This window comes from Vombatus ursinus, unplaced genomic scaffold (assembly GCF_900497805.2).
Source record: "Vombatus ursinus unplaced genomic scaffold, bare-nosed wombat genome assembly UNPS02012602.1, whole genome shotgun sequence".
Taxonomy (NCBI): domain Eukaryota; kingdom Metazoa; phylum Chordata; class Mammalia; order Diprotodontia; family Vombatidae; genus Vombatus; species Vombatus ursinus.
This window is the reverse complement of record NW_020952380.1, coordinates 2,953,579-2,978,131: the sequence shown is the minus strand read 5'-3', so window position 1 is coordinate 2,978,131 and position 24,553 is coordinate 2,953,579. Positions and strand designations below refer to the sequence as shown.

General features: G+C 37.6%; 1 protein-coding gene across 2 annotated transcripts in view; it reads left to right on the top strand.

Moving 5' to 3' along the window:
- The first annotated feature begins 4,461 nt into the window (after positions 1 to 4,461).
- The window catches only part of PCMT1 (protein-L-isoaspartate (D-aspartate) O-methyltransferase), a 40,945-nt gene continuing 20,853 nt past the window's right edge, over positions 4,462 to 24,553 (top strand). For both annotated transcript variants that reach the window (XM_027857979.1, XM_027857980.1), the window contains exons 1-3: positions 4,462 to 4,705; positions 22,182 to 22,286; positions 23,678 to 23,709. In XM_027857979.1, the coding sequence (XP_027713780.1) occupies positions 4,462 to 4,705; positions 22,182 to 22,286; positions 23,678 to 23,709 (381 nt within the window). The remainder of the gene's footprint in view (positions 4,706 to 22,181; positions 22,287 to 23,677; positions 23,710 to 24,553) is intronic.

Here is a 24,553-nt window from a genome sequence, read left to right as displayed (position 1 = left end):
TGTTACTGTGTGTAATGTTCTCCTGGTTCTTTTCACTTTACTTTTCATCAGTTCATGTAAGTCTTTCCAGGTTTTTCTGAAATCATCCTGCTTGTCATTTCTTATAGCACAATAATATTCCATTACAATAACATACCACAGTTTATTTAGCCATTCCCCAATTGATGGGCATCCCTTTGATTTCCAATTCTTAGCCACTACAAAAAGAGCTGCTATAAATGTTTTTGTAAAAATAAGTCCTTTCCCCCTTTTTTTTGATGTCTCTTGGATATAGACCTAGCATGAAATTGCTGGATCAAAGGGTATCCATCCCCTCCAACATCCATCCTTATCCCTTTTTTGTCATATTAGCAGATCTGATTGGTGTGAGGTGGTACCATAGAGTTGTTTTAATTTGCATTTCTCTAATCAATAGTGATTTAGAGCATTTTTTCATATTACTATAAATAACTTTGATTTTTTTCTTCTGAAAACTGCCTGTTCATATTGTTTGACAATTTATCAGTTGGGGAATGACTTGTGTTTTTATAAATTAGACTCAGTTCTCTATATCTTTGAAAAATGAGGCCTTTATCAAAAATACTTAATACAAAAATTTTTCCTGATTTTCTGCTTTCCTTATAATTTTGGTTGCATTGACTTTGTGCAAAAACTTTTTAAATTTTATGATAACCAAAATAATCTATTTTATGTTTTATAATGTTTTCTAACTCTTGTTTGGTCATAAATTCTTCCTTATGCATAGATCTGACAGATAAACTATATCCTGATCTCCTCATTTGTGTATAGTATCACCCTTTATGTCTAAATCACATACCCATTTTAACCTTATTTTGGTATATGGTGTGAGATGTTGGTCTATGCCTGGTTTCTGCTATACTGTTTTCCAGTTTTTCCAGCAGTTTTTTGCTAAATAATGAGTTTTTGTTCTAAAAATTTGGATCTTTGAATTTATCATATCCCAGATTACTATGGTCATTTACTATAATGTAATATGTACCTAATCTATTCTATTGATCCACCACTCTATTTCTTAGTCAATACCAGATTGTTTTGATAATTACAGCTTTATAATACAGTTTGAGATCTAGTACAGCTAGACTACGTTCCTTTACTTTTTTTTGGTACTGATTCCTTTGATATCCTTGAGCTTTTGTTCTTCCAGATGAATTTTGTTATGATTTTTTCTAGCTCTATAAAATAATTTTTTTGATAGTTTGATTGGTATGGTACTGAATAGATAAATTTAGGTAGAATTGCCATTTTTATTGTATTGGCTCAGCCTACCCATGAACAATTAATATTTTTCCAATTGTTAAGATCTGACTTTACTTGTATGAAAAGTGTTTTGTAGTTGTGTTCATATAATACCCGGGTTTGTCTTGGCAGGTAGACTCCCAAGTATTTTATATTGTCTACAGTTACTTTAAATGGAATTTTTCTTACTATCTGTTGCTGCTGGCCTATATGTAAATTTTTAAAAAAGGAATAGTGAATTAAAAAAAAGAATATTTTTACTTTTTGGCAATTGGGGTTAAGTGACTTGCTGAGGGTCACACAGCTAGTAAGTGTCAAATGTTTGGTCTGAGGTCAGTTTTGAACTCAGGTCCTCCTGACTTCAGGGCTGGTGCTCTATCCACTGCACCACCTAGCCACTCTGCAAAAGAATATTTTTAAAGTGTCACCCTTGGCAACTTTGTTTTCTACCCTATTTAACTGCCTTTATTTTGCCCTCACTGTGTTGAGCCTATGACTAATATTGTCATTTCCCAACCACCCCATTAGTTTCTTCTTACTCTGAAAGCTTATGGTCTATATCCCTCCTTTGACATATATCATATATGCTTTTATCATTAGTTATCTTCTGGTAATGTATGCTTTATGTCACCAACTAGATGATAAACTACTTGAGAGGAGGTTTTCACAGTGCCTAGCAGAATGCTATTCAAAAAAAAGGGAACTATGAAGTTTTTCTTTTTCTTTTTCTTTTTTCCAATCTATGACGATGCTAGAAGCTGTTTTTCAGCAACAGCTTACTAAGGCAGGGCACGCTAATCTAATCCATCTGGGTCAGCTTTGAAGAGGGTTATCAGATTCCTGAGAAAGGCTTCTAGAGCCTCTCTGGCTCCCCCCCCTCCTTCCAAGCTAAAAGAACATCGAGTAGCTGCATTTAAATGTAGTAGGAACCTATTGAATTTTTACTGCATCTTCCATACGGCAGTTTTATTCAGTCAACAAATATTCATTGAATGATTACAGCTAAAAAGCTCTAAGTAAGGCAACCAAATTATTCCAGGCATCAGAACTCATTCTGCAGCACAGTGCATTTATTTCACACCTTTATGATATTTATTTTTTTATTTGTGGTCACAGAATCCCCAAGACAGTTTGCAAGCAGGTATTGTTTTCTCTGTATTGCAGATTGGGGAATAGATTTCCAGTCACGTTTCTGTGACTTTAAGAGAGACAGCCAGAAAACTTGAGGCTGGTGCAGCCGCAGCACAGTGACTTGCCGAATGCTTACTTGCAGCTATACTTCATTCAAAATTGTTCATTGATGGGGTTCTGAAAGACCACCAACTTCAAAGCTGGTTAATAAGGGCTTTGGATGTTGACAGGATGCCTAGGGCAGGAGCTTAACTACAATAAAGCTGATCACAACAGAGCTGGAGCCCAGACCAATTGTGTAATTTGTGAATCTTAATTTGCTGAAACTGCATGCTTGTCAGGGAGAGAGTAACACACCCATCACAGGATAATGTGGAGTGTTTATCCTTTTGAGGATAGTTGATTCATTTTTATTGGCAAACTGTAGCATCTGAGTTGGCTAGCATAATTACCCATTATCTGTTCTCAACTCTTCCTCCAACTTTGTTTCCCTTGAGACAAATTTAGGGATTTAGGGTAGGTTGGATTAAATAAAAGGATTAGGCAATTATGCAAAATTAGGGGCAAAAAGTGGTTAATTTTTTATTAAACTTATTTTTGCGCCACATTTCTAGGTATAGAAGAAAGAATGGGGCATTTAGTGTCAGAATACCTGGGTTCAAATTCCTAATTATTTTATTTACTAAGTGGTAGGTGACCACTTGGCCAAGTCAGTATCATGGATCTGGAGCTAGAAGAGTCCTCAGAAACCATCTAGTTCAACTTCATCTTACAGATGGAGAAACAGAGGCCCAAAGTGGTTACCTGGCGTGCCCAAAGTGGTTACATGGCGTGCCCAAAATCACACAGTAAACTAGAGTTGAACTAGATGACTTTTTTTTTTTTTGATCAGGCAATTGGGGTTAAGTGACTCGGCCAGAGTCACACTGCTAGTGAGTGTTATGTGTCTGAGGCGGGATTTGAACTCAGGTCCTCCTGACACTAGGGCCGGTGCTCTATCCACTGCACCACCTAGCTGCCCCTAGATGACCTTTTGAAGGTCCCTTCCAGCTATTCCATAAATAAAATTTCGCTTAATTTTGATGAAACTACCAACAACAACAAAAAAATCAAACGTTCAAATATGGAATAAAATCTTAAACCCTTAGCAAAACAAAAAATTAAATAAGCATTTGTTCTTTGTCCCCTTCCCCCTCGGAAGTTCTGCTACCTTTGTTTTCAGTATGGTTGTTGTTAATGCATGATTTCATACAACCCTCACGCCATTTTCTGCCATGATTCACGTTCATCATTGCAAAGGAAGTCTGAGAGAGAACAAACGACAGGTGACTTTGGGAGCAGGTTCAGCCAGGGTGCACCCTACCTCCTGCCACATACTGCTGGTGGGGGTGGTGGGGGTGTGCTTGTAACAAAGGCCAGGAGGGTGTATTGCATACAAAGCTGCCCCGAGCCGCCTTCTGTCCTTAGACTATCGTTTTAACTAAAAGGCTTATGTCACTTTCAACTAAAAAAAGTAAGTGGTGGGCAACGTGGCTTAAGGGATACCTCAAAGGGTGCCTCTTCCCCTTGGTTTGCCACTTAGCAATTTGGAACCCGGACTGGGATCCGGCACCAGCACCAGCCGCAAACCCTGACCTTCGGCGGGCTGCAATACCACCGGCAGCGAGGGCGCCTCCAAAGAGCCCCTGAAGGCCAGGGACGGCCCCGGGCTGAACAGCAGTTGGTGCGCACGAGGAGGGGCGCGGCCCCCGCGACGCACAAGCCACTGCCAACGACCTCGCTCTCCGAGGCCGGCTGCTTGCTTAGATCGTCCTTAAAATCCCCAGGAAGCGGAACATACATGCCCCTTTCCTGTCCAGACTTGGGCCTCTGGACCGGCAGCGGAGGAAGAGCTCAGAGCAAAGGGGTGGGATGCCACTGCGGTGGGGGGTGGGGGCGGCTGTAGAGGAGATAGCGTAGGGGCCGCTGAGTCAGCCCGGCTTTTTTTTTTTTCCCTTTTGCAGCAGCCGCCGCCGCCTCCAGCCCCACCCGAGCGGCCCTGCCCCGTCACAGAGCGCATGCGCGCAGTGGGGGATGTCGGGAGCGCGCAGCGGCCCCGGGGGCAGTAGCATCAGCGGCGGCAGAGGCAGCGGCGGCGGCGCCGGGGACGCGGACGTTGACGGGGCGGTGTCGGTGTGGGAGGTGGTCGAGTTCCTCGCGAAGCTGCTGGGCACCGCCGCCGCGCTGAAGCTGGTTCTCTACGTGTTCCAGGCGTGCCTCGCGATGGCCTGGAAGTCCGGCGGGGCCAATCACTCGGAGCTCATCCAAAATCTCCGCAGTGAGTGCCCCCGCCGCCGCCGCCGCTTTCCCTAGCCGCGGGCCGGGAACCTGAGGAGGGTGCAGTTGGGGGAGGGACGTGTCACCGCCTCGCCGGTCCCGGGGGCAGCTGCCGCCCTTCCCCGGCGGCGTGGTTGGGGAAGGCGGCGGCGGCGGCGGCGGCGGGTAGGACAGTTGGTGGCGCCCTAGCCGGGCCACACGCACTTGTAATTCTCTCCCGGGAGACCTGTCACCTGGGGGCGATCGGCGGGCCACGGGGACTGGCCTGGGGCAAGCCGGGGATCGGGGGTGGCCGGCGAGGCGCGGGTGGGACCCCCTTGCCTCGGCCCGGGAGGGGTGCGGAGGTGCGAGCACAGGTGGCGGGGCTGTCACTCAGGGCCGGCGTTCGGCGTTCTTCTCAGCTCTGGCTGCAGAGGGGCGTGCCTGGGTGCAGGGACACGCGGAGTTCGGACCGAGACCGGGGAGGGGGTAGTGGACGGGCGGCTGGTGGCCGAGTCCTCCTCCGGACCTCCTGGGCGCTGCATTTTTCCCCAAGCCTTCACCACCCCCGCCCCACCTTGTCCTCGACCTCCCTCGGCTGCTGGGAGATGCTTCTGCCTGATGAGCTCGGAGACAGAGCCAGATTGGGGGAGGTGGGGGTGGGCTGCGAGACAGGGAGCAGCGAGAAGATGCTCGGGCATCTGCCCGAACCCGAGAGCTCACGGGAGGGGATGGGGGGGGAGGTTCGATTTGGGCAAATGCTTCCCCAACCCCACAGCGGGGAGTCTTGCCGGTGTTCCACCCTGGAGCTTGTTAGGAAAGGCCCAGAGATGAAAAGCTTGCAGAGGATCCTGAGACAATTCCAGACCACCTGGGTGGTGCATTCTGGTGCCACGATCTTGACTCCACTGCTTTCTCCTTCCCCTCTTTAAGTGCGACTTTCCTTTCGGGATTGGTGGTTCCTTAAACAAACAAACAAAAAGCCCTTACTGTCTTGAATCTGCCTTGAAGGCCAAAAGGACTGTTTCTGTAACCCAGGTCAGTTCACAGTGATCTGACACCACTTACTTATCTGTCAGAGCTCAGCATCCATTTGGCAATTAATCATCTTCTGCCTTATAAAGTGTCTTTGAACTTTTTTCATATTTTTTGCTTTGGCTCTGTAATTTGATTGTGAACTCCCTGGGGGAAAGGGAATAGTCGCTTTATACTCTTCTTCTGTTTCCACATTGACTAAATAAAAGTACCTTGAATACGTATTATGATGCTCAATAAAAGTTTGCTGATTGAAATATCAAGAACACTTTCCACAGCTCTTGAAGTCTGCCATTTGGCGCACTAGAAACAGGGAAAGCTCTGGACCACAGAAGACCCGGGTTAAGGTTAAGATTTCACTTCTTAGTTGCCAGTGTGACCTTGGTACAAGTCACTTATTCTCTTTAACTTTAGACTCAGTTTCTTTATCTGTAAATGAAGATAATGGAATTAATAATAATTTTGCTACCCAGATCACCAAATCATTTTGAGGAAAGCATGTTGCAAAATGGACAACACTTTAGATGTGTGAACTATTTATAATAATTTTGTGAGGTAGGTAGTGTCAAATGAGTTTAAAATGTAGAAGTACTTTGCAAGAGTAAAGTCCTCTGTCAAGGTAAGCTATTAATAGTAATAGAAATTAATGCAAATAGGTATTTAAAAAATTCTTACAAAGTATTTCATTTGCAAATGTACTAGGTTTAATAGCTATTTTGCTGTAAATGTTTCTTATATGGATTGTATAGGTACTCAGATTTCTAGTGTCTTTTGCCTTATTCTGATATTTACTAAGAATAATCTAAATGCTTGCTCATGAAGGAGCGTGTATTTTTTAAATGCCATAAAAGAATTGTAATTAAGTAATCGTGTTCAGCTGGTAGGTTATCTCTGTAGATATTTGGCTGTGGCAGAAATTTGTAATCAATCAGGCTCTTCATTCTCTTCTTTTAGGCCAAATTCGGGTTAGCCAAGACTAGATCTTCTTTCCATTTGTTTTATAATTGCCTCCATGTATCTCCTATTACAGTTCTTAGCTGAAATTTTTAAATATGCTTTTCTATCTAGTGGTTAGGTAATATTTAATGGAGAGACTGTTGGCCTAATGTATATTATTCTTCATTTTTAAACAAGTGATATACTTCTTTAGGAGGAAATTAGAGTAGATAAGTTGCTTTATCTTTTGTAACACTTGCGCAACCTTAAGTTTCAACCTCTTACTGATGTAACATTTTAACTCCTAAGGTACTGTTTTTGAGAGGTTGGTAATGGGATTATACAGGTTTGGGGATGAAAAAAGATCTGCAAGTTAAGGAAAAAAATGAAATTAGAACTTTTAACAATTTTTAAAAATTAGGCTTTGTTATAAATTCCATCATTAACTTCTATTGAAAAATATCTTCATTTAAATGTTTTTATTTTGCCTTGCAATATAAACATAAAATATAATGTGTGTGTGTATTCATGACTGGCATAGCCATATCTTTTTTGTTCATTTTAATATTTGTACAGTAAATATGACCAAATTGAAGACCATTGGCTATGATAGGGGTCTAGCAGTTGGAAAACACTGTAAATAGAATGGTAGTTAAGTTAGCATCTTTTTGTGTAACTACATTACAGGGTAGGTCAGCTCAAAGTCAGCAGGCATTTTTTAAGTACCAACTGTGTGCAAGGAATCATGCTTGTCCAAATATTCTAATTTTCATTATTAGGTAATCATGCCAGTGACTCTGTTCAACCAACTTGACATGTTTTAAAATTAGTTTATTGGGAAAAGTCTATATAGAAATGAAGATCGCAGTAATATATAGTAATGATGTGCTTATTGAGCATGTTTAATTTCAAACAATTGAAACTTAAATCAGACCATGTACAAGTTAAAGCAAATATGCATATGAAGGTTAATCTTGTACATCTCTTATATTTTAATGGTAAATTTGGTTATGGAAGAAGTTTGTATGAATAAAAGGGAAAAATAAGCCTGTACTGTTTAGTGTTACTATATCAAAGAGTATATGGTGAGGAAGGTATAAGAAGAGCTCTGTAGGGCAAACAAGATTTTTTTGTATTTTGTATTTTGTATTTGATCCAGGAGGCAATGGGGAACCACTGGAGTTTATTGAGTAGGAGTGTGACATGGTTGGACTTCTGCTTTAGGAAGATTACCTTGGTGGCTAAGTGGATGCTAGGTTGCAGTGAGGGGAGAGACTTGAGGCCAGCAAACACCCCAAATAGTGTATTTCAGTAGTCCAAGTGTGAGATGATGAGGGCTGGTCCAGGATGGTGTCAGAGGAAAAAAAGGGGCATATTTGAGAGATGCTGAAAAAATGAAGTCAACAAGCAAAAGATTGGATGGAGCTGGTGGTAAGAGTTAGTGAGGGGTCGAGGATGACATCTAGGTTGTGTCATCGTTCCATTACTTTTATTTTATTTGCTCAAGTGCCAGATAACTAACGAGATACTTAGCTATTAGTTTAATAAATTGAGATCTTATCTAGCATCCAGAAAAATGTCTTCCCATTTTATTTAATTTCTAGTGAAATTTTATGGGCATTCACCTGTAAATCAGTTTATAGTGCTTCAATATTTAATTTAGATAGATTTTTGGAAATTTAATATTAATTTCTAGTTGCCAAATTGTGTTTAGTTTTTTAGGCTGCTTTAATTAAAAGGATAAGATCTACATTCTCCACTGTCCTATGCCTTAGTTATACTGTACTTAGAGTGCTGGATTTATTTGTGGCAGTATGGCTTAGTGAATGAGTGCTGACATTGGCGTTAAAACCTCGGTTTAACTTCTACCTCTAGTTGGGTGACAGTGGACAAATCATTTAACCTCCCTCTCAGCTTCCTCATGTGTCAAAATGAGGATAGTATCTATAGAATTTGATTTCACAGGTATTATGAAGTTCAAAATATTGTATGTAAAAATCTTTTGCAATCTTTATTATAAATGTCACTAGTTGTGCTAGGCAACACATTTATTCTACTGGCCTAGAGTCCTTTTTGCTGGATCATCATCCTTATCTCAACCTGCTCCTCCCTCCCTCTTTACTTTTTTCCATGTACTCTTTCAGGTGATTGTGACCACATCAGCTTCCATGAGTTCAACTGTCACTTTTAAGCAGATGATTCCCTGTATATCCAGACTCAGTCTTTCTCCTGAAATCCAGCCCTGTATCACCACTTTTCTATTGGACTCTACAATTACATGTCACTTAGGTATCTCAAACTCAGTATATCCAAAACAATTCATTTTCCCCCTCCAAATTTTAACAACCTTTGGAGCCATCTTCAATTCACCTTCACTCTCATATTAAATAAATTGTCTACTTTTGTTAATTCTGCCTTCACTGTATTTCACATCCATCTACTCAGATAGCTATCATTTTAGTTCAGCCCTCATCTGTCACTTCTTGTCTGGACCATTGCAGTAATTGGTCTAATCTCTTCTCTTCAGCCCATCCTCTCCATGCTGCTGCCAAATTGATATTCATAAAATACCTATCTGACCATGTCATGCTTCTACTCAGGGCTGCTCCGTGGGCTTCCTTTTGCCCTAGGACAGGAGTCCTTAACCTGGGATCCATGGAGAGATTTCAGGGGGCCTGTGAAGTTGGATGGGAAAAAAAAATTACTATTTTCATGAATCTCTTACTGAAATTTAGCATTTCCTTCAGTTATTTAAAAACATTATTCTGAGGAAGGGTCCATTGGCTTCTCCAGATTGCCAAAGGAAATAATCCATAATGTGAGAAAGAACCATTGTTAGGAATAAAATAGAAACTTCACTATTTAGCCTTTACTTTTTTTTCACAATCTGGCCCCAGCCTACCTTTCCAAGTCTATTTCAAATTACTTTCCTTCACATACTCAGTTATACTAACTTGATATGTTTTAAAATAAAAATTTGGGGGAAAATCTACATAGAGATACAGAACCACAACAGTAAGAAGATAGTTTGCTTAGATAATTTGCTCGTCAAGAATTAGTTTCAAACAATTTGAACTTGCTTAATTGAGACCATGTAAAAGTTAGCCCATGTGTACAGAACAGAGTATCTTATTGCTGTTTCTTGTATACTACATTCTGTCCCCGCTTAATTTGCTTCATTTCTGGAATGTAATTCCTTCTCTTGGCCACCTTATAGAATAATTAACTTTCTTTAAAGTCCAGCAGAGAAGTGCCATCTCTTTCTGGAAGCTTACTCTAATTTTTCCTTACCCTCCCACTTCACTAAACACTAAGGCCCTCCATCCTCCCAGAAGCTAATCTATGTGATATTTTTCTTTGTATTGTTCCCACCACCCTCATAGAATGTTGGGTCTTTGAGGGCAGTCTTTGTTTCATTTTTGTATTTGTTTTCTCTAGTGTCTGGCAATAGAATGTTCATAATGCCTTTGTTGAATGACAAGAAGAGGCATTACGAGGGCTCAGAGAGGTCAGAAAACTTCTACTTGGCAGCCTAAGACTGGGAGCCAGGTGAGACTCTTTTAGTCCCCTGACAGGAATAGGGCTAACTTGACTTCTTTTTTTTTTTTTTAAGGCAGTTGGGGTTCAGTGACTTGCCCGGGGTCACACAGCTAGTAAGTGTGTCAAGTGTTTGATCTGAAGCCGGATTTGAACTCAGGTCCTCCTGACTTCAGGGCCGGTGCTCTATCCACTGCACCACCTAGCTGCCCCTTTAACTTGACTTCTGTGGAGCAAGGAACCCTCCTGCTGATGAAGCTGACCAGAGTCAATCAGTCAGCAAGCATTTATTAAGCATCTACTATGTGCCAGGCACTAGCCAGAGACCAGCAATCCTAAGAAATTGACATTTCCAAACCTGAAAGATATATTAGGATCTTGTTCCTGAATTCAAGATTTGAGCATCATCCAGTCAGAGGAAGGAGAGCTTCTTAGAGAGAAGGTGGGCATCCATCACTAGGTTATGAGGAAAGCTGTATCTGTGTCCTAGCTGGTTAGGAAGTCTGGACTTCATTCACCCTAGCCATCTTGCCTGTTATCCTGCCAACTCTTTATTTCCCCTTCCCAAGTGACATTCCATCTACTTATCTCCATGCCTTTCCTGTGTATCTCTCACTGCTTCTTCCCTCCAACCCTCCAATACCTGGAATAAATTCCTTCCTTATCTCTACTTTGTAGATACTTTTTCTTCCTTCAAAGCTCAGCTCACATGCTACTTGAGGGTAGAGACTGTTTAGTTTTTTAGTATGTGTCCATAGCACAATGCTTTGTACATAGATGTTTAATAAATGCTCATTGAATTGTAGTAATAGATTACTTTTTTAGACTTGTTTTTTAGTGAAAAAGCCCCTCATTGCATATAAGGCAATCTTCTGATTACCTAATGCATTTTAGAAGGTTTTTGGCCAAAATGGCTGAACTTAAAAGGTGTTGGTGTATAAAGGGATATGTTGGCTTTACAGGAGAACCCATTTAACTGTCCAAATAGCCTTGATTTTATTGTACTTGAGTAACTCATGGAGTTTTGTTCTCCCTCTTGCCTATTTTGTGTTTCCTGGCAGTAAGTTAATCTCTCAGGAAGAAGATGAATTAATTTTTTCCCACTACATGAGATTGGGATTTTATTCTGGAGTCCAAGAAGTAGCCAGAAATTTGCTACCTTACCTTTAATAGTAATAGTATAATAGTAATAGCTAGCATTTATTTAGTGTCTGCTAAGTGCCAGACACTGTCCTTAATCACTTTATAAATATTATCTCATTTAATCCTTACACCCTGGGAGGTAGTTACTGTTAAAGTGACTTGCCCCCAAGGTCCTGCATCTAGTAAGTGACCAAGGCTGGTTTGAAATCTGATCTTTTTGACTCCAGTCCTAGCAGTATTTGCTGTGCCACTTAGCTGCCAAGTTTCTGGCAGCATCATAATAGCTTGTATTTGTATAATATTTTAATATGAGTAAAGTGCCTTATTTACATTTTTATTTTATCCTTACAACAACCTATGAGAACCTTTATTTTATAGAAAAGGAAATTAAGGCTCAGAGGTTTAACGACTTTCATGAGGCTAGCACACAGTGTACCTACCATACTCATGGTATGGTGCTCATTCAAGTTTTTTCACTTAATTTCCTTAAAACACAAAAATATCTCATTTGAAAATTTCGTGCACTTAAGCAACAGAACATTTAAATAACAATAAGTAATGATGTAAAATAAAATGCCTAAGTTTATATTGACATGTAAAAAAGATCACTTGTTTGGAATTATGAGGTGGTATTATATAACAGGGGCAAGCAACTTAGTATCACCCACTCATCTTTTTTTTTTTTTTTTTTTTGAAGTGATTTATTTATAGAGTGACTAAAGGGGAGTGCTTTGGTAGGGTAGTTGGTTTTTAGCTAAGCATTTGACGAAATCTTGTCATATTATTCTTGTGTACAAAATGAAGAGAAGTAGGCCAGATGATAGGTATAGTTAGGTGATTCAACATTGATTAAATGACTGGAGTAACAGATATAAATGGTTCCATGTCAACTTGGAAAGGTCTCTTGGAGTGCTTTAGGGAACTCTCCTTGGTCCTGTGCTGTTTAACATATTTTGTTATCAATGACTTGGATAATGACATAGATGGCTTATTTGTCACATTTTCACAATGCAAAGTTGGGAATGGTAGTTAATACATTGGATACAGTAAGGATCTAAACATAATACTGTAGAACAATGGACCAAATCTTGTTAGATGAGACCATTAAGGACTACTTAAGCTATTCAGCTTAGCGTACCTAGAGTACACGCACCACATCAAAGTACAAGAAGCTTGTCAAGAGAATATGGGAAATATTTGTGTTCAGTTTTAGGCACAGTATTTTTGGGAGGGACATTGATGTAGAGAGTGAGGGTGATCAGGGTGGTAAAGAGGCTTGAAATAGTGCCATAGGAAGATCCATTGAAGGAGTTGGACATATTGAACCTGGAGAACACTTGGGATCCAGCATATCAATCTGCCTTTCAGATAATTGAAAATAATTCATGTGGGAGAGGGATTAGATTTGTTGTTCTTTGCTCTAGAGCAAAGTTTCCTAACCTTTGTCACTCCTTTTAACCTTTGACTTTGAATAAACCTTTCTATACCTACTATTCTGTATGAAAGGAGGTAAAATTTAAAGTTTACCATTCATCTACACATAAAATAAGAGGTTAATTTTTATTTAGGATATGCTGTTTTTTTCCCCCACTAACAGTACTACTTTTGGAATATTTTGATAGGCTAATATAGTTGTTTACCAAATATTTCTGATACTCTGTTGACAAGTACATGTACTAGAATACATGTACTCTAGGTTTGGAATCCCTTCCCTAGAGAAGACCACTAGGATCTAGTTGGGTTGAAGTTGCAGAGAGGCAGTTAAATGCAGGTTTCTAGGGATATATGTAATTTATTGTTATACTGTCCACTTTAATATAAATATCTAAACTTTGATATAGTAATAATAGCAACATTTAAAATAATGCCTTAAAGCTTAAAAAGCACTTTATGTATGTGGTTTGTTTGCTATAAGAAACAGATATGTAACTTGTGTCTAATCAAACTAATTGATCCTTATTTTATTTTATTTTTGAGATGAAATCTAGGTTTTGCTTTTTAAAAATTGAATTTAAGTACTGAAGCATGTGATTCAAGACTTTCTGTAGGTTTTTTTTTTTAAGCAAATCAGTACTACAAATGTGTGTGTGTATGTGTATTTGTGTGTATGTTTTAATCAATGTGTCCTTTACCTGTGGTCTTTTTGAGGAAGGGGAATATATAAGCCTAGTCATGGTATCATTGGGTCAAAAGATATGAAATTTAGTGACTTTGGCAAGGGGAGCATAGTTGCAAATTGCTGTGCAGAATGGCTATGTAACTTCACAGTTCCGTTAGTAGTGCATTATTGTACCTGTTTTCCCCAGAGTCCCTCCAGCATTTGTTATTTTTCCTTTTTTGTCGGCTTTGTAAGTCTAATAGGTATGAGGTAAAAGGAAGCACAGAGTCATTTTAATTTACATTTCTCCTTGTGATTTGGAACTTTTTTTTTTTTTGTTTGGTTGTTCATTGCTTGGTTTTCATCCATTTGAGAACTTACCTATTCATATCTCTTGAACTCTTTATTATGATTCTTGTTCGTATATATTTGAATGTTTCCTGTGTGTCTTGTTTGGAAAAGCCCTGCTGCTATTATTTATTCTCAGCACCTCTTTCCCTTCCTCCTCCCACCTTTAGAAAGAAGGTGGTGGTGAGAGAGAAGGTAAGTGATCAACACCATCAACTCTTTCTTGGACTCCATCAAAGGTTCTTACCTTTTTTTTCCTTTTGATCAACTCTTCAGAAGTTGAAGTTTGTTTTCATTGTTACTTTTCTCTCCCATATTGCCACTCGCTTCCCATACCGCCATTCACCTATTTCCCTATAGAATTTTTGAAAAATTTTCCTCAATTAACAAAGATTTATTTTCTTTCCTCACCTCTTCCACCTTGAAAAAAGAAAGGAAAACAAAATCCTTGCACAAATATACACAGTTAAGAAAAATCCTTCATTGACCATGTCCAATAATGTGTCTTACTCTGTCTATTATCCCCAGTCAGTAGGTGTGGGTAGCATGTTTTTTTTTTTAATTGGTCTTCAGGATTCATGGTTGGTCATTGTGTTCATCAGAATTCTTAAGTCTTTCACTGTTGTTTGTTTTTACATTGATGTTATTTTATAAATTGTTCTTCTGGTTTTGCTCTCTATATTCTGTATTAGTTCATTCAAGTCTTCCCAGGTTTCTCTTGTTTCTCCCTTTCATCATTTCTTATGGCATGAATGGTATCCATTATTTTTATAGACTGTTGAGTATTTTTCTACACCAAACTGTGCATATGACGATTGTGTGTATACACACACACACACACACACACACAAGTTTTGCAAGTTTTCAGCTCTCCTTCATCTGGCTCAGCTAAGAGTAAGGTTCATCTGATGTTTTGTTCCATCATCCCTTCCTCCACGTTTTTGTATACTCTTCTCGTGAATCCCCAGTAGTTGAGATAACAAGTTTCTTTCCCTTCATTCTTATTTCTACACTAGTGCATTCATTTTACCTTTCCTCTTCTTTCTCCTGTTAAAACCCTCAGAAAAGAACCAGTCTACCCCCAGGATCTCTGTTTTTCTTATTCAACTATCACAATACCTTTTGAAGATAATTGTTTCTGAAAGGGTACTTGTTTCTTCCTCTACAAATTAGAATGTCATAATTGTATAGACCCAATTACTCATAAATTTTCCTTTCTAGATTTCTACTCTACTCTGGATTTTTCATAGGAATACATTAAAGCCATCTTTCTCATTAAAGGTCCATTTGGAATGTTAGCACTTCATTGTTGTATATTACCTTCTATTTGCTCATTTACATTGCTTTTTTTTTGTGGCTTTATCTTGATTCTTGTATTTGGATTTCAGAATTTTTACTCAACCCTATCAGTCAGTTAGTATATATCTATTAAGGACCTTCTGTTTCCAGATACTGTGTTAAGCCAGGAAAATAGCAAAAAAAGTAAAAGACACGCCTAATACCAAAGAGCTAAGTTCAATGAGGGAGAAGAATACAAACAAGATAAATTAGAAGTAATCAAAAGAGGGAAAGCACTAGAATTAAGAGGGATAGGGAAAGGCTTCCTGTGAAAGGTGAAATTTTATCAAAAACTTGAAGGAAGCTAAGAAAGACAGGATGGATGAGGTGAGGAGGGAGGGAGGGTGTTCCAGGCAAGGGAGACAATGAAAAATGCTTGGAGTTGAGAGACGGTCTTTTTATTAGGAATTTTTGAAAATCCTCTATTCCATTAAAGATCTCTTTTTTTTTTTTCTTTTTGAATTATACTCAACTTAGTTCTTGACTGTGGTTCTTTGGACTTTGGACTTTTTCTGGCTGATCTTAAGCTCTTTGAGGGCAGGGACTGTTTATTGACTCTTTTTGTATCCCCAGAACTTAGCAGTACCTGGCACGTAGTAGGTGTCTAATAAATATTTATTGAATTAATTGCTTACGGTATTTTTTCTTTGACCTCTAACTTCTGGATTCTGGCTATGACACTTCGAGGACTTTTTGCTTTAGGGGTTTCTTTCAGTAAATGATCATTGGCTTCTTTCTAATTTCACTTTGCCCTCTGGTTTTAATAAATCAGGTTGTTTTCATTGATGAATTCTTGAAACATAGTGTCTAGACTCTTTTTTTGAATTATAGTTTTCAGGGAGTCCAATGAATATTAAATTATGACCTATTTTCTCTGGTAATTTGTTTTTGGTAGATAATAGATTTTCTTCTATTTTTTTTTTTCGGTCTTGTGATTTTATTTTATTATTTCTTGTCTTATGGAGTCCTTGATTTCTTTTTGATCTATTCTGATTTTTAAGGAATCCTTTTTATTTTTTTTTTAGGCAATTGGGGTTAAGTGACTTGCCCAGGGTCACACAACTAGTAAGTGTCAAGTGTTTGGTCTGAGGTCAAATATGAACTCAGGTCCTCCTGACTTCAGGGCCGGTGCTCTATCTACTGTGCCACCTAGCTGCCCCAGGAATCCTTTTTTTGAGCAAAGTATAACACTTTCTATTCTAAGCTAACTTTTCTACTTTCAGTTCCATACCCCAGAACTTTTATTCCATCTTGTTTCACTTTTTTACAGGTATTCATGTAGTCCTTGTGAAAAATCCATTTTTTCCTTCGAGTCTTTGTTATCATTCTGTTATTACTCTCTTTCAGAACTGGAGTTTTTGCATATCTCTAATTTGGATTTTTTGTGTATTTATGGTAATTTGTATCTACTCATATTTTTCACCTTACTGGTTGAATTATAAATTTGCAGCAGGACCTCATGCTCTGTGGGGTGGCTAGGCCTTTTTTGGCCTCAACCTGCATCACTATTTAGCACTGATCTCTAGCTTTCCAAGTATGCCTTTTCTAAGAGTACTCTTAGGTTTTAAGGTCTCTCCCCCATCCTCCCCATCCTTTAGATTCAAAGTGCTGAATTTTCAGTTTTCTCTGATCTCTCAAGACCTCTGCTGAGGTACTCTGGTCTGTACACTGCTGGACTCGGACTGCTTGCTGTTGTTTTTGCTGGCTTTTAAGGTCCATGTTGTGGGTTTCTCTGGGGCTTTCTTGTGAGAACCTTCCACTCATGCTGGCTCTGCCTCTGGCTTTTCTGGCAGGTCCCCTTTTCCTATTGCCTTTGGCTTTTGACAGTTTTTATGAGGTAGATGGAGTCACTTGCTATAGTTTGTCATTGGATTTATTGATTTATTGATCATTATTTGATCTGGTTCTATTTTTAGGTTTTTGCTGGAATTAGAAGTATGTGGGAACTGGGCCTGTCTGCTTGTGTTCAAGTGGCTACCTTGGGCAGAGTGGTGTTTGGTGGTTGTTGTTGTTTAATAAGATTTACTGATGCCTCTTCCTTTTTACATTTGTCTTTGGGAGGAAGGGAAGTGTGTTTCTGTTGGTTGTCTGGGACCATTATTGATACTTCATTTATTCAGTTTCACTTCCTTTTTAGTAATATTTTCATTTGTGCTGTTACAGTCCTTGTATAAGTTGTTCTTCTGGTTTTGTTTATTTCACTCTGTATTCATAAAAATCTTATTATAGTTCCCTGAATTCCTTATATTGGTTGTGACTTAATGCACAATAGTATTCACTGATCCATGAGCACCCATTTTGTTTCCAGTTATAAGCTACCACAAAAATGCTGTTATAAATGTTTTGGTATGTACTAGAAATTTGTTTCCATCTTTAATCTAGTGGGATCATTAATACCCAGTAGTGAGATTGCTGAATCAAATTGAATGAATACTTTAGTCATGTTTCTTGCGTCATTCCAAATTGTAATCCAGCATTGTTGGACCAGACCATAGTTCCACCAATAATGCAGCCATATGCTTGTCTTAATACGTAGCCATTTGTTTTCATATTACCAGTTTGGGGGGAGTGACATGAAGACACAGAAGTTGTAATTTGTTTTTCTCTTGTAGTGATTTGAAGCATGTTTTCATGTGGTTATTTATATATAAATTGCAATTCTTTTGAAAACTGTTTCTGGTCTTTGACCATTTATCTATGGGGAATGGTTGTTAGTATTATTTATTTGTATTAATTTCCTTTATATTTTGGATATTATACTTTTATCAGTGATATTTGTTGTAAAGATTTTTATCATATCAGTTTCTTCTATTTGCACTGATTTTGCTTGTGCAAAAACTTTTACATTTTATATAATCAAAATTGTCTATTTTGTTTAGTTAAGAATTTTCTTGCTAGACTTAGTTGTGAGGGGGTACTTTTGTTCTCCTTTAATTTTTTTTTTTAATGAAATTGACCTTTTATGTTCAGATCTTGTGTCCATTTGGAAGCTTATTGTAGTATATGGTATAAGATGAAGGCATTACTGTAATTTCCTTCTTTTAAAAATACATTTTTTTTATATTGCCTACATTTCTCAGTGTATTCCTTTTTTTCTTCCCTTTCCAGAGAGCTATTTCTTATAACCAAGAATTAAAAGGGAAAAAAACAGTTTAGCAAAACTGACCAGTATAACAGAAAAGCCTTATGTTTGTTCTGTGCAGTGCTCCACTCCCATTGCTGCAGAGGAGTGGAGGTGTCTTCTCATATTTCTTCTTTGAGACCAAACTTGAAAATTGTAGTTTTGCAGAATTTATTTTTGATTGTTGTTGATCTTTACATTTGTTATCATTGTGTATATTGTTTTTTCTAGTTTTGTTTACTTTGCATCAGTTCATGTGTCTTTCCATGCTTCTTTGTTGTTCTTCATATTTATTTCTTACAGCATAGTAATAATATTCAATCACTTCTAAACTACAACTTAGTCAGTCCCTAATTGACTTGCTATAATATGGGTCCTTTTTTTTTTTTTGTCATTGAACTCTTTGGAGTAAATATGCAAATATCTAATAGTGGAATCTCTGGGTCAAAGGCTATGAATATTTTAATTATTTTCTTGTAAATCCAAATTTTTTCCCCAGAATGGTTGGACAAGTTTACAGGAACTAAATCTATTATTGGTGTGCCTATCTTTTCACAAACTGCAACATAAACTGTTTCTCTCTGGGTGTGAAGTGAAACCTTGTTTTGATGTTCATTTCTTCTGTTTTTAGTGATTTGTAGCATTTTTATATTAAATCATTCATTTTCTAAACCTAATTTATGTCAGACCCCAACTGCTAGTTTTCCTATCAGTTCTTGTCAATTAGGGAGACCTTCCCCTAGTACTTTATGTACTTGGCTTTATAAAAAAAACTAGGCTTTTACTCTTAATTTTGTCCGATTCTTGCTTATCTAAGTCTGTTCCACTGATCTAGTTTTCTAATTTTTAACCAGCACTAAATAGTTTTAATATGGCTACTATTATATAATATGGTTTGAGGTCTAGTAATACTATGTGCCTCTTTTTTATTATGCCTTTTCAAATTATTTCCTTTGAGCTCCTAGCCTTTTAATTACCTCAAATGAAATTTCATTGCTTCCTTTTTTAGTTACATAAAATATTCGTACAATATCATTCCATTTTTATTACATGTGCATGACTCAGCCACAAATATTGAGCTCTTTTAACAGAAGTCTTCCTTTATTTCTGTAAAGAATTCAGATTTTGTGCCTGTCTTAATAGTTACCTCCTTTTCCCATCAATTTAACATGCAATCTACCTTACTTTCATCTCTTTGTTCCCCAGTTTGAATTTTCTTTGCCAGCCAAGCAAAAGTACCTCAGATGGAATTATTACTACAAAAGTTTTGTTTCCTCTAAAAATGCAGATTGTGATCCATCCATTTCTGCTTATCCTGTGAAATTCGTCCATATCCTTCCATAACTTTACAACATGAGGCACCTTTCAGTGCACTAATTTCCTTATTAATATCCAATGTAAGAAACCATAGGATCACTTTGGATGTCTACCTGTCATCTCTCTCCATGTAACTAGGCCATCTTGTCGTCTTATTGTGCATTTCCCTGATATTTTACTGCTTCAGAGTTCCTCATTGGTTATATATTATCACCTGCTCACACATACTTTCTCTTGCCCTTGATTTTCAGTTCTTCAGAGATTCTTGCATCTATATCCTGCTGTTGTACAGCAATATGAATGTTAGCATTAAAAAGATGGGCCTTTATTTCCAGGAAATGCTTAGGGTCATTATTGGAGTTTTACAATTTCTTAAAGGCCTGCTTTTCTATTCCTGTTTAGCTGTTGGCTTTAACTCACTGTCTCTTTGTATTCTAACCCAGATACATACTGATGGAAAAGCTGTATAGGGACAAGTGCATATTGTTACCTGGGTAATAGACATTCTTCATCCACTTGATCTTTCCTACGTGCATGATCAGGCCAAACCCATCAGGACTCATATATTTCTTCCTTTATCATTTTCCAGAATTATCGTATATGCCAATTTCCCTTTTTGAAATGCCCTCTGTGCTTCTCTCTGTCACAACTGCTAAAATCTTCCTCCATTACTTTTTTTCAGAGTAACCACCATCATTGCTATCAAATATTAAGTTCTTATTATGTTTAAGGTACTGATAAATTCTGGAAATGAAAAGAGGTCTAAAATATGGTTGCTTTGTTTTTTCCAAAGTTACCAGAGATCTCTTAATTGCCAAAATCTAATGATTTTTTTTCATCAGTCCTAATCCTTGATTTCTTTGCAGCTTTTTACAAGATCCATTACCCTTCTCTCTTGGATACTCGATCCCTGTTCTAGATTTTCAAGACACTCTTCTCCCTTTGTTCTCCTCCTTACCTGTCTTACTGCTCCTTTTCAGTTTGTCATGCTGTATCTTCCTCCAGTTCACACTAATTCACTGTGGGCATCCTCCAGGTCTCTGTCCTCAACTCTCTTCTCTTTTTCCTCTAGACCGTCTCGCTTTAGTAATATCATCAGTGCCTGTAGGTTCACTTGTTATCTCTCTGCAGATGTTTATCAGATCTAGGTGTCCAGCCATAATGTTTTCCTGAACTCTAGCCCCTTTTTGTGAATGCTGTTTGGATGCCTCCTACTAGATATATCATAAGCATCTCAAATGAAATATGTCCAAAGGAGCTGTCCTTTCTAAACCCACCTTACTTGAAACATTCCCTGTTTCTGTTGAGAGCACCACTATCTGATCAGTTATCTAGGTTTGCAACCTCAGATGTTATCCTTGACTCATCTCTCTTCCTCACCTCCTAGCCTCCCACATCCAGTCGCTTGCCAAGTCTACTTTACCTCCTCAGCACAGTGCCTGGCATGTAGTAGGCACTTAATATATGTTGATTGATTGATTCATGTCATGTATCCACATCTCCTCTTTGCTGCTATAGCCTCTACCATATTTCAAGCCCTCAGCACTTTTCCTGTTTGGATGATTGCAATTATCAAGTACTTTCCCTGATTCTAGTCTCCTTTCCAATCCATCCTCTTCATAACCACCAAATTATTATTTCTAAGATATGGTTTTGACTGTGTTACTTCCCTACTCAAAAAGCTTCAATGGCTTTTTTTCCTGCGGGGTAAGATAAACTTCTCAACCTGACATTCAAAGCCCTCCAACAATCTGACTCCCACTTTTTTTTTTTTTTGGCCTAATTTTATATTAGTCTACTTCATGCCCTCTTAGGGTTCAGCCAAACCAGACTGTGTGCTTTTGCAAAGTCTTGTTCTCTGTGCCTGGAGTGCACTCCCTTCTTACCTTGCCTCTTCAAATCCTTATCTTTCTTTGAGACTGCTTAGGTGTCACTTCCCACCTGAAGTCTTCCTGATATCCTCCCTGGTGTTAGTACTATCTCCTCTAATTACTTTGTATTTACTAATCTGTATTGAATTACTTCTTCCTAAAAAGTGGACGAACAAAATTTAGACTTTTTTTTTATAAGATAGAATTTTCTGTTGATTAGATTGTTACTTCTCTGCTTGATTTCAAGAACAAATGTTTATTCATCTGTGGTCTTTTCCTCGTTAATTCTTATTCCATTCCCAATATAAAAATTAAACTTGTGTGTATTCATAAAGCTCTTTATGTAATAAATATAGCAGTGAGAAGTTATTGCTTATTAAAGTGTGGGGGACAGGATGTAGAGAAAGGACTTAGAAATTATTTAGGCTAAACCCCTCGTTTCCATGTGGAGAATTTGAGAACAGAGAACAAACCAAAATTTGAACCCGTTTCTTTTGGCTCCAAATCCATTACGGTCTTATCCATCATTCTAGTCACATGAGATTTATGTCTTACACATTTTAAAGAAGTCAACTTTGTTAAATTTTAAATTATTTTTTAAGTTAGATGTATTATTAAGTATATTATAATGTAGTTAGGTAACCTCTGCTTTTTTCCCATAATGCTGGTGAAAAACTACTTTTGCTTTAAAACTGAGTGAAAGGAATTTTATATACATAAATTTTTCATATTTCATTGTAAAATATTATTTCAGAAAATGGAATAATCAAGTCAGAGAAAGTTTTTGAAGTAATGCTGGCCACAGACCGTGCTCACTATGCAAAATGTAATCCCTACATGGATTCTCCACAATCAATAGGTAAGCTTTGGACCATCAGAAAATTTTGTTCTTTAGTCATTTATTCTTGTATGATAGTTTTTCCAGGTGTAAAGATTCTTTAAGGACTCTGACTCATCCCAGTGTTGCCTTTGTAATTTGAATTTTGTTCCTAATCAGGTACCATTAGCCAAACTATTTGAAATTTTTCTTTGCTCATAGACTAACATTTTTAAAAAATCTTATTTTTAAAAACCTAAAAATATTGGGATTTTGTATGTGGAAAACTTTTGTACTTTTCATTGAATATTTACTAATGTAGGATCATTAATCATCGTCACTTACGGTTCTTTTACAAGCCACTATTTAATTTTTTTGGTAGCAAATATTTAAAAGACCTAAGAATAACAAGAGTTCTTATCCTCCTCTCTGCTTCACTTACTCTGAGTTTTTTTGCTTGTGTTTGTTTTTAGAAAATTCCTTACCTACCTCCTTCTCTGAAGCAGGTTTTTGCTGAACTGCTGAGCCTTGGCAGTGGGCGCCTTTGAGGCTTAGAAGTTTCTCGGGATTCTGTCCACCAACTGCCATGCTTTCTCCTTATGAAGCACTGTAACACTGCAGAGAAGATTCTGGGGAGCTTCTGAACCCCGAAGGCACCTGCTACCACAGCTCAGTGAAAACTGCTTCAGAGGAGGAAGCAGGTAAATAAGTTGCGGAGGAAACAACTGTGACAGAATGCAATCGTGCTGAGGACAGGACTGTGTAAGTTGATAAGACAGGAGAACTAGACAGGCAAATTAAAGATAGTACTATAGCATTTTGAGGTAATGTAACTTATTCAAATTTCTTTCTCTCTAAAATTATTTTTTCTTCTATAGGTGTATTTAGCCATAAAAATAGAATAGAATATGAAGTAGTGAATTGATTTTGGAAAAGTTGGTCAGTGATTTGTAGTTATTTAAATCAGTATTTATAACTTTAAGAGGAAAGTAAGCTAAAAAAATATCTTTTGCTTTGCAAAAACTGATCCAAGTTTTTAGAATAGTGGAATTGTTTTCATTTGTCTCAGAAATGGTATGGTAACTAATCATTATGTATATTGTCTAATGTTAATTTTTGCAAAGTGTACTCTGGAGCAGTAAAAAGTAAGTTGTTAAAATTTCTTTCTGAAGGACAGAAATACAAAATTAACGTGGTGATTTGCAGAAACTAAAAGAATTCTATGAGCAAGCCATTATCTTCATTTTTTTAATTAAATTAATTTTTTTACAATTAACAGAAATTTGTTTTCTCTTCCTTCCATCTCTCTCACTGAAAAGAAAAAAAAATCAAAACCTTTGTAACAAAAATGGATAGTCAAAACAAATTCCTGCCTTAAGCTGTTGGTTTTTGTAATTAAATATAAAAATAGTAGTTTTCTCCTTGTTTTACAGGTTTCCAAGCAACAATCAGTGCTCCACATATGGTAAGTTTAAATTTGATCATCTTTGCAAATGAGCCAGCTTAAATTTTACTGTTTTTAGTGTTTTTGCTAAAAGTGATTCGAGGAGAATAGCTTTTTAAATTTTTGTTTTGTCATTTGTTTACATGAAAATTATACTTATTTCTTATTGTTACAACGTTAATAATATCGCATTACTATTTAAAAAAATAAGTTATTAGAACTTTTGGTTTTAGCACTCATGCAAAAACTTACATAATTTATTGTTTGGAGATAGTCGGGATGTGTGTGTGTGTGTGTGTGTGTGTGTGTGTGTGTGTGTGTGTGTTTAAAGCATTTTAGAACAATTGCTATTATGATCCTTAGTGAACATTTTAGGTTGGAACAGTACCTCAATTTAAAGATAAAGTCCATATACTCATCCCTTATGTTTAAAGACAGAAGTAGGAATATTGGCAAAATTTAAAAGTTAGCTAAGGAACTCAAGGAGTATATAAAAGGAAATGCCCAGACATGCCTGCTTTTCAGCATGGGAGAGTTGTAATATTTTCTTAGGGAAAGGCTTAGTGTCTAGCTCTTGGACCCTACTACCCTACTGGGTAAGGGTACATATGATCTCTTTTTAATTATTTGTTTTTATTGAGTGATCTGTTAATGGAAAAAAATTAATTACCTGCTAGTACTATTATTTTGCCCTGAATTGTTTTAAAATAAATTTAAAATTTTGGCATATGTTTATTATTCTCATTAAAAGAGAGAATTTCGTAAGGTTTCTTTTGGAAATGTTTTGGTGTAATCCTGTTTTTTGTCATAGTCTTAAATATAGCCCTGTGATTTTGAGGTCTCAGTAAAGCAAGATGTAATTTTT